Below are 11,266 nucleotides of genomic sequence, written 5' to 3' on the forward strand. Positions count from 1 at the left end.
TGGAATAAGTCTTGGGTTACTATCAAAGTTATTTCCTTACTCTAATTTGAATTTTATCATTTGAGATAATTTCATACTACCAACTTGGTACTAATACTAGAAGTCAAGATCAGTTAACAAAATCTATTTATTGGATGTTAGTGTAAATTGTAAAACATTGTTGTTCGCTCCTTAGTGACATATAAACATTATGTTAAATATTAACATGTTATAAAATGAAAATATCTTGGTGATCGAAAGGAATTGAAGCTGTCTAATTTGCTAATGATGCAAACGTTGAATCTTAGTATAGGAAAATAAAAAGAAAAAAGAAGAATAATAAAGTTATAAAGTGAAGAATAATTCTCTTCACATCTTCAATTTCTCAGCAACAAAAAAAAAACAAAATGCATTTATCTATCCTCCTCCTTTCAGTCCTCCTCGTCCTCCCTTTCTCCGGCGCCTCCCCTCCGCCGTTCAAGCACCACCCGTTCCCCAAGACCCGCCGCTCCGCCTCCACCCAACCCCAAAAACTAATCGAAGTCTCCCGCCCCCTTCCCTACGACTCCCTGACCCCCGCTTGCAGCCTCCCCCTCTTCACCCACAGCTTCGGCAACACCTACAACCTCCCCCCCACCGCCACTAACTACTCTGCCCCCCTCGACTGCACCTGGTCCAATGCCGTCCTCCAATTCTCCGGCGCCTCCAATGGCTCGCAATATGACCGCATCTCCGCAGTCTGGCTCGCCGGCGCCGAGCTCCTCCGCACCAGCACCCCCGAGCCCACCCCTCACGGAATCTCCTGGACCTTCCGCAAAGACATCACCCGCTACTCCTCCCTCCTCCGCCGCTCCAACCTCACCCTCTCCGTCATGCTCGAGAACATCGTCGACGACACATACACCGGCATCTTCCACGTCAACATCACCTTCCTCTTCTACAACATCAGAAAAACCCCACTCAGTAGCCGCCGGCCCACTGCGTCGCTGGAATTGGACCAAATCCCCGCCGATTTTATCATCCCGGTGTCGGCCGGCGGAGAGGAAGGGTTCTGGTTCAGAATCCAGAGCGAGAACGACGCCGTTTCCAGGGAGATTCAAATCCCTAGCAACACGTACAGAGCAGTGATCGAGGTCTACGTCTCCGCCCACGGCGACGACGAATTCTGGTACTCAAACCCGCCCGATTACTACATCGAGAGAAACGGATTAAACATCACGCGCGGCCATGGCGTCTACCGCGAGGTTCTCGTCAAGCTCGACGGCAATGTCGTCGGATCAGTCCTCCCCTTCCCCGTCGTCTTCACCGGGGGCATAAACCCCCTGTTTTGGGATCCAATCGTCGCAATCGGCGCTTTCAACCTACCTTCCTACGAAATCGAGCTCACTCCGTTTCTAGGTACGCTGCTCGACGACAAACCGCACAATTTCGGATTCGGCGTCGCCGAATCGATCCCCTTCTGGCTCGTCGACGCCAATCTGCACCTCTGGCTGGACGACGGCCCGGTGCGCGTCACCGCCGGGCTGATCAAGTACAAAAACCCTAACAGCCGTATCCAGCGCGAATCCAGCTTCGCGAAGCTCGACGGCAAATTCAGAACGGAAGGACAGAGGGATTCGGAATCCTCCGGCTGGGTGCACTCGAGCGCCGGAAACCTAACCACACGCGCGATCACGAAGCTGAAATTCGACAACGAGGTCAGCTACATGAGCAACGGCACGATCGTGAAGGTCGAGCACGAGGTGACCGTGCAGAAACAGATCGAGATCACGATGGCGTCCTCCGGCACGGTGGCGAGCTCCAGCGTGGACTCAAAGTACCCGCTGACGCTGAAAACGGCGACGGCGGCGAGATCTGGGGAGGAGAATTACGAAATGTCGACGGATCTGGAGGTGTCGTATGAGGAGGAGAAGAAGATCGATCATTTCGAGAGCGAATTGAAGAACAAGCAGAAGTGCAGAGGGTGGATGTTCGTGCAGGGACACGACGTGGTCTCCGGCAGTGGCGCCACGTCGCAGACTTACGCAGTGCAGGATAGCCACAGCTGCTATAATCGGAAGATATCGGCGAATGAAGGCGCCGTGGTTCGCGACGCCGAGAATTTCCTCTGCGGTGCTAGGGGTGTTTCTGGATCTGGATCATCTGATTAGAAAGAATTCAGAGAGTGCTTGTTGTGTTTATGGATTGATGATGTGTGAGTCTTTCGCATTTATTTTTGTTTTTTTTTGCATTTGTTTATTTGGTGCATGTAGGTTTTGGATTTGCATTTCCGAGTGATCAAGAGTTTCTGTCATGGAGTTTCTGTTTAATCTCTGTATTTCTGACAATATTACCCTCTGAAATTCGCAGTTTAACGATATGTATATATATATATATAATATTCGTCTTTTGTAGATAAGAAATCAAAATTTGTGGGTGGAACTGTAGGTCCTTTGGATGACTCAACTTTGCAATACTGTGGAAGGACAAAATACTTACCTCATCATATTATTCCTCTATATCTTATAGTGGCATTCAATTACAAGATAACAATGAGATTAATAGAAATATGAGTATTTAAACAATTACTCACTTAGTAAGTAACCAATAATTGAATCGATTAAAGTTGGTTATGACTTACCTAAGAATCAATTATATCGGTTATGGTCTTGGTTTCAGTTACCGGTATGTGTCGTGATTGTTTATCGGTCGTAACTCGTGAAAATAGGCTATGTACACACTTTGCTAAGGAGTTGTTTAATAACTAAGCTACCAAGCTCAAAATACCTTAGAGCACCCACAACCGTGCTCTTGCCAGCGAGCACGGTTGTGGGTCCGACCTCACTTTTTCTGCTTGCTCCCTGACAAGAGCACAACACCCACGGTTGTACTCTTCCGCAAGGACGAGTACAATTCAATTTAAAATTCAATTAAACAAAAACATTTCCATAAAATTAAAATTCATTAAAAAAACCACAATAAATATTACAAATTACAAATAAAAAAGACATAATTAAAATCCTAAAAATTAAAAATTACATAATTAAAAGCTAAAAATACCCCCGTGGACTACTCATCCGGCGGCACTACCCCCAATTTCTTTGGAGGCCCAATATCATGGCCTCGTGCGATCGAAGTTGCGAGGGGGTCATAGTGGACCTATCGGCTATATTGAGTTGGGCCAAAAGCTGCCACAACGAGTTGGTGGGGGGTGGAGGTGGCGCATATGGAACGGGAACTGGAGCATCGGCGGTTGCAGCCGCCGCCTTCTTCCTTCCTTGCGGTCGGCGTTGGGAACCGCTCGGGCCGGCGTCGGGGCTACCCAAGTTAGCTCCGGTGAGTTGGCTAGCCACTTCTTCGGAGCCGGCGTCGGATAGGGATACCGACCTTGACCGTTTGGAGGAGCCGCTAGAGGAGGATGTTACGCATCCCATATACTTCGGGTGCATCCGCGTCTCCTGCCAAACGTTGAGGTACTTGAACGACTTGTAGTTCATGGATTGGTAGGTGCTCAACGCGGCAGTGATGATGTCGACCTCGCTCCGGCCACTCCCCGCATTCCGCTCTTCCTGGAGGAAATAGCCATTGAACTTGTCAATTTCATCGTTGGCTCGGTAGATGGCATTGCGCACCATACTCTCGTTGCGCTCGATTGTTCCCGGCGGCTGGTTTTCATTGTACCGGCGAGCGATGCGCCACCAAAAGTGATCGTCGGATTGGTTCGTGCCAACCACCGGATCTTCGGAGATTTTCAAGTACGCCGTGAACAATTTATCCATCTCCGCCGGAGTGTACGGTGTGCGGACACCGCGAGTAGGAGGAGTCGGAGTTTGGGATGGGGAGGTTGGCCTAGGCTCTGGTGTCCACTCGTATCGCCCTTCGGGGGCACCTTGGTCGTCGATTGGGTATGGCCGGTAGCCACCCGGAACGCCCGAACTTTGGGTTTGAGGAGGGGCCGAATATTCCATTTCCGGACTAGGAAACGGTTGTGAACCGAACCATTCGGGGTTCCAACCGTGGAAGGGCGGGGGTCATCGCCTTAGCCGGACATTGTTATGTTGTAGGAGTGGAAGAAAGATTGAGAATGTATATGAGAGAATGAAGATGTGAATGAGAATGAGAATGAGAATGGGAATTAGAGAGTGTAGATGAGAATTGTGTAGTGTGGGGTGAATTTTTGGGTGTGAAAGTGAGGTATTTATAGATGAAAATGTGTATTTTTGGGGGAAAAAAATTAAAAATGATGGAAAACGGTAAAAAAACGGATATATTTTTTTGGGGAAGTGGAAAAAATTTATTTTTATTTTTAATCAGTTTTTTAAATTAAAAAAAATTCAAAGGCAACGGCTATGCCGTTGCCCAATCGCGTGCCGCCACGTCAGTTGCTCATTGGCACGGGCGTGCTCGATGCATCGAGCAGCGCCGAGCTGGCGCGAGCACAACGGCTGTGGAGCTCGTCCTTGCCAGCGGCACGGACGGACGGACGCCGTCCGTCCACCGTTGCAGATGCTCTTAGCCCCCTAATGAATATGCATCTATGCTATTGGAGATATGCATCTTACTTCTATTTCTATTATTGATTCGTACTTACCAATTAAATCATGACATTTAATTACTTTAAACTCATTAAATCGTGATATTTAATTACTTGGAAACTATATTAAATAAGGAAATTCAATCGCCTAAAAAGTAATTAAATTATAAGATTTATTTAAATCAGGATATTAAATTTTTTTTTTGTCCAATTAACTTATTATGAGATTAATTAAATTAAGAGAATTAATTACTTTGAGATTGGATTACCCCGGAAATTTAATCTCTTAAGTACTTATTAATTAGCTCAGAAAATATTATTACTTGGGATTTATTAAATTGAGAGTTTAATTTCTTTAAAACAAATCATTGGGAGTTTATTTTATTAAGCCAACTTAGAGCATGCACAGCGGTGGACGGACGACGTCCGTTCGTCAGTGCCAGCGGCACGGAAGATGTCGTCCGCCGCTGGCAGGCGCTGCTCGATGCATCGAGCACGTCCGTGCCAGCGAGTAGGTGACGTGGCGTGCTGCGATTGGGCAACGGCATAGCCGTTGCCTTTGAATTTATTTTTTTTAAAAAAAATTGGTTTTTAATTAAAAAAACTGATTAAAAATAATAAAAAAAAAACATTTTTCCACTTCCCAAAAAAATATATCCGTTTTTTACCGTTTTCTACCACTTTTTTATTTTTTTTTTATTTTTCCCCCAAAAATACATATTTTCATCTATAAATACCTCCACTTTCACACCAAAAAATTCACACCACGTTCTCTCATTTCCATTCTCATCTACATTCTCTCATTTCCATTCTCATCTACATTCTCTCAACTTCATTCTCAATCTTTCTTCCACACATACAACATAACAATGTCCGGCCACGGCAATAACTCCCTCGGACTCCCACGGTTGGAACCCCGAGTGGTTCGGTTCACAACCGTTTCCTAGTCCGGAAACGGAATATTCGGCTGATAGGTCAACTATGACCCCTCGCAACTTCGATCGCACGAGACCATTGTATTGGGCCTCCAAAAATAATTGGGGGTAGTGCCGTCGGATGAGTAGTCTTCCACAGGGATATTTTTAGCTTTAATTATGTAATTTTTAATTTTTAGTATTTTAATTATGTAATTTTTAATTTTTAGGATTTTAGTTATGTACTACCTCCGTCCCTGAAAATTCGTCTCAGTTTTCCATTTTCGTCCGTCCCCCAAAATTTGTCTTATTTCACTTTTACCATTTTTGGTAGTGGGTCTCATATTCCACCAACTCATTCCTACTCACATTTTATTATAAAACTAATATATAAAAGTAGGTCCCACAATCCACTAACTTTTTCAACTCACTTTCCATTATATTTCTTAAAACCCGTGTCCGGTCAAACTGAGACGAATTTTGGGGGACGGAGGTAGTAATTTTTATTTTTTAGGATTTTAATTATGTTTTTTTTATTTTATTTGTAATTTGTAATATTATTTCGGTTTTTTTAATGAATTTTAATGTTATGAAAATGTTTTTATTTAAAATGAATTGTGCTCGTTTTTACGGAAGAGCATAGCTGTGGGTGTTGTGCTCTTGCCTAAGAGCAAGTAGGAATAGTGGCACCGGGCCTACAACCGTGCTCGTTGGTAAGAGCACGGCCGTGGGTGCTCTTAAATCATGTTATTTCCGTGCTATTCATATTGCGGCTACTTCTGTCTTTCCTATAAAAGTGATCCGTATACACGTGCGTGGGACCCCATTTAAAAAAAAGCTATACAGAATTTGAATATGCTTTCAGAAAAATAATCACATGTTTTCACTATGACAAAAAACTCGATTACCTTATTCACATCACAAATTGTGATGGATAGGGCCCAAAAATTCGTCCTTCCAAGATTTAATCCAAGATTTTTGTCGCTTCATGTTACTTCATCAAAACCGGAACTTTAAGTTAACTAGCATCAAACTCATGTGATGCACGGAACGATTTAATTACATCATAGTAAATTCATAATGAATTACTTAAAATCAGATACAACTATATTTTCTAAAAGTTAAAGATCACAAAAGTGAAAAAATAATTTAAATGTACAGATTCAAAACATAAAATTAACCAACTTTAGAAACCAACCGAATGCATACTCATATTTAAGATAAGTGTATGGAATTTGCATTATTTAGAAATTATTCAAAGTCTCCGATAACCACTTTATTATTTATGCCACAAAACAACAATCATAATTTTATATTGTATCATTCGATACCATTCACATCAAAAAAATTAATACTCTCTCCGTCCACGAAAAATAAAGCACATTTGTCATTTTTGGTTGTCCACGAAAAAATATAGCACATTTAAAAAAGCAAAATTTTCAACAACTACCTTTTTCCCTTCACTCTTACTAGTAATATGGACCTCACATTCCACTAACACTACTTCTCTCTTACTTTTTCCCCTTATCTCTTACTTTTTTTCCCTTCTCTCTTACTTTACCAATTCCACATTAAAACTCGTGTCATTCACAATGTGTTCTATTTTTCGTGGACGGATGGAGTACATAACAATAATCATCAATACTAAAGAGTCATTAAAATATAGAGATAGAGTGGATAAGTATGCAGGACATAAAAAAGTTTATATACGATGACCATATCATATTAGTTTATAAGTTTTGGAGAACTTAGTAAACTTTTTGTGATAGATTTGTACTAATAATAAACCAAGCAAAACGGTGTTGCAGTTATCGTGTTATCAACCAATCTCTTAGAGAAGTGATGGATTAACTAGTTCTCAACAACCAAGCCTCCCCACCAAAAACAATGTTTGTCACATATGAGAAAGGGGGAAACAGAAAAGGCATAAATTACATAAACCTAGATGATTTCGAAGAAAGTAACAGCCTTTTAATAACACAAAAAGTGAGCTATATATATTGCTTGCAATAATTGTGCATGAAAAATATTTCGAAGGTCAAGAGCAACAATTAAAACTCTAAGCGTGATCCTAAAAGTAGTTAGAAATTAAATAAATAAAAGAAAACCTTAACTAAACATGAATACAACATTCCATGATTTACATCTTCTTCTCCACTCATCTGTACATTTCTTCTGCAATCTACTTTCACGCAGCTTACCGATCAACCCTATTTCCTCCTTAATTCTCGATCAACTGACGATTCGACGTCAAATTTCATTATCTCATAAGGCATATGATTTTAGTTATTAGATCTATAAATGAAATGAAGAAAATGTTGACAGCTCAATATCAATTCTCGAAATAAACTACAAATCTCATACTTACATGAAATAGCTTTAAATTTTATGCGTAAACAGTTGCCTCCAACACCACAATTCGCATAGTGTATATAATTCCTGCAATTACATAACCAATTATAGTTAATAAAATCTATAAAAACACGCTTATAGAAGATTGTAAAATAAAGTTTCATCGGAAGAAGAAACCAGGTAATAAATTTTATTGGAAATTCAGTGACACATTCAATAGAAATAGAAAATAACATAGTGAGTGAATGGATTATAGCTACCACACACCATATATTTATAGTCCACAAAAAAGAATGAGGATCTTATTCTTAAACCTTTCACTTGCTCCACTATAAATTTAACACTAAAAATTCCTATTTAATGGCGTTACCATATTTCTACTATTCTCATAAGTACAATTTATATGTCCATTTTAAAAAATTTGACATTAATTTCAATTTGACCTTCAATTTGAAGTGAATTCAGTAATCCAATTAGCATTTATGTGATGGATAAAACGTTGCAATTGAATACCATTATACAATTTCAATTAATAAAACGTTTCAATTTAATACCATTATGTGATTTTATTATTGTGCTGATTTGCATTATTGGGCAATTACAAAACTCCTAAATTTTCAAGATATTGTCCAAAACTTATAAATATTTTAAAAGAAGGCTAAAACTCGTCTTTTATATATGTATAGATAAATAGATTTAAAAACTCCATATAAGCTTATATGCCGCGAAATACATATTCATTACAATTCAACATTTAACCATCTCCATATAATGGGACGTGTAACTATTATTACAGAACTATTTTTGTCATTTTCTATAGATTTTTCTAACAACATATGCTTAGGTATATTTAATTAGAACATCCACATCCCATTACTTAAATCCATCAGTACTTATTTAAGGAAATAGCATCACAGTCTATCATTTCCTTGCTTAACTAGTATTTTATTTTTCTAATTCAAAAATGCAATTAATTTAAAATATTTCATTTAAACTATTTAATAAAAATACTTCAAATTACATAAATTCTAAAAATTAAGTTCAATTTACATAACTAAAAATTAAAAATGTAAAATACATAAATTAAAGGCTATCATTTCTGGATGCCCAACTCCATCTTACCATCTCGAGTGACTGAACAAGGAGGGCATGCGACTCCAATTATTCTGGTATGAAATTGGATCTGTCAGTACTCTTCAGCAAATACTCCCTCCGTCCCAAGATTAGCAAAAACATTTCTTTTGAGCACGAGATTTAAGAAATTGATATTTAAAGAGTTAAAGTAAAGAGCAATGTTTTAAAAACCGGACCGGCAAGCGAACCGGCGTCATTACTGGTTCACTGGTTCAACCGGTTCACTGGTCGAACCATTGGTTGAACCGGAATACTGTTTATATATATATATATATATTTATTTAGTAGTAAATAATAAAATTTAATCAAATGTTTTATCAATAAATATTATAGTATTATACATTTAATTGTATTATTATAGAAAACAAGTCTTGTACTAGTATATTCAAATATTTAATGACGTTAAGTTTAAATACAATAATAAATTATAATACACAATATTAAAAATTAGTATTAAACTCTATGTATAATTATAAACTCCTATATTATAAAACATTAGTGATTGTAAAAGTATAATTAAAATATAAGAAATATATTAAAATTAACAATTTCTTAAAAGAATATATAAAATTAAAATGAATTATCTTAAAAGAATATAAAATTAAAAAGAATATATTTTTAGTGAATGATAGAATTTTATTAATTTTTTATCAACAAATATAATTAAATATATAAATTATACTAGTAGTAAGTTATTGTAAAAAAAAATTAATATTTATGTATAAAAATAAATAAGTTCATATTATTATTTTCAAAAAGTAATGCGGCAAAATAATATTATACACAAAGATATATGAATAAACATAAATTAAAATCATATATTTAGTAAATACTCCTAGTATATAATCAAATAGTAGCAAACTTTTAATATAATTAATCACATATTCTTAATATACATATATACGTATTAAACACGAATTATTAGTTTATATAGATAAATATTTCGTGTTTAACATATGAAAATAATTTATGTTCATATTACTACCAAGAAGTCCTTGTGATGTAGTGGTAGAATTGTTGGTAAATTCACCGGGAGGTCTTGAGTTCAACCCCTATCAAGGCCAAAATTTTAGAATAAAATTTTGAAAAGCATTTGAACCGGTTTTCGGTTCCCGGCCGATTTCGGCGGTTCATGGCGGTTGAACATGTCACTGGTTTTATAGTGCTAACCGGACCGGACCACCTACCGGTTCGCGGTTGAACCGGTTGAACCGGCCGGTCCGGTCCGGTTTTTAAAACATTGGTAATGAGTGATGCAGACATTCTGAAGCTAGCGCTGAAGGTCTTCCACCAAGACAATAAGAAGCCCTTCAAGTTTGTCATAACTTGGAGGAAGGTCCGTCACATTGCAAGTGGGCAGGTGACATTCAGTTGAGCTCGAAATGCACGAAGCACACGGCGGAAGGCGATTACTTGACAAGTGGTGAGGCCCAATTCGAACCCGCGGCGAGTGAGGGGGTGTCAGGCCTTGGTGTCTGATTGGGACAAAGACGACAAAGGCCAGAGGCAAGGGATGAGTCGAAACAAGCCAAGAGCCCCCTACCTTCCTTCGACGATAAGATTGTTTTATATGCTACTCCCTCCGTCCCAAAATAAGCGAGTCATATTCCTTTTCGGGATGTCCCTCTATAAGTGAGTTATTTCCCCTTTTTAGCAAAAAATCTTGTATCTTACTTTATTCTCCACCTATTTTATTATCTCTTTACTTCTCTATTTTTCCATCTCTCATACTTTACCCTCTCTACCAATGTTTTAAAAACCGGACCGGACCGGCCGGTTCAACCGGCTCAACCGCGAACCGGTAGGTGGTCCGGTCCGGTTAGCACTATAAAACCAGTGACATGTTCAACCGCCATGAACCGCCGAAACCGGCCGGTTGGACCGGTCTGGCCGGGAACCGGAAACCGGTTCAAATGCTTTTCAAAATTTTATTCTAAAATTTTGGCCTTGATAGGGGTTGAACTCAAGACCTCCCGGTGAACTTACCAACAATTCTACCACTACATCACAAGGACTTCTTGGTAGTAATATGAACATAAATTATTTTCATATGTTAAACACGAAATATTTATCTATATAAACTAATAATTCGTGTTTAATATGTATATATGTATATTAAGAATATGTGATTAATTATATTAAAAGTTTGCTACTATTTGATTATATACTAGGAGTATTTACTAAATATATGATTTTAATTTATGTTTATTCATATATATTTGTGTATAATATTATTTTGCCGCATTACTATTTGAAAATAATAATATGAACTTATTTATTTTTATACATAAATATTAAAAAAATTTTACAATAACTTACTACTAGTATAATTTATATATTTAATTATATTTGTTGATAAAAAATTAATAAAATT

General features: G+C 38.3%; 1 protein-coding gene across 1 annotated transcript; it reads left to right on the plus strand.

Moving 5' to 3' along the window:
* The first annotated feature begins 341 nt into the window (after positions 1 to 341).
* LOC121744232 (peptide-N4-(N-acetyl-beta-glucosaminyl)asparagine amidase A-like) lies at positions 342 to 2,288 on the plus strand. The gene has a single exon (XM_042137715.1). The coding sequence runs from the start codon at positions 387 to 389 to the stop codon at positions 2,127 to 2,129; it is 1,743 nt and encodes a 580-aa protein (XP_041993649.1). The 5' UTR covers positions 342 to 386; the 3' UTR covers positions 2,130 to 2,288.
* Positions 2,289 to 11,266: the final 8,978 nt, after the last annotated feature.

The sequence above is a fragment of the Salvia splendens genome, chromosome 1, assembly GCF_004379255.2.
Source record: "Salvia splendens isolate huo1 chromosome 1, SspV2, whole genome shotgun sequence".
Lineage (NCBI taxonomy): Eukaryota > Viridiplantae > Streptophyta > Magnoliopsida > Lamiales > Lamiaceae > Salvia > Salvia splendens.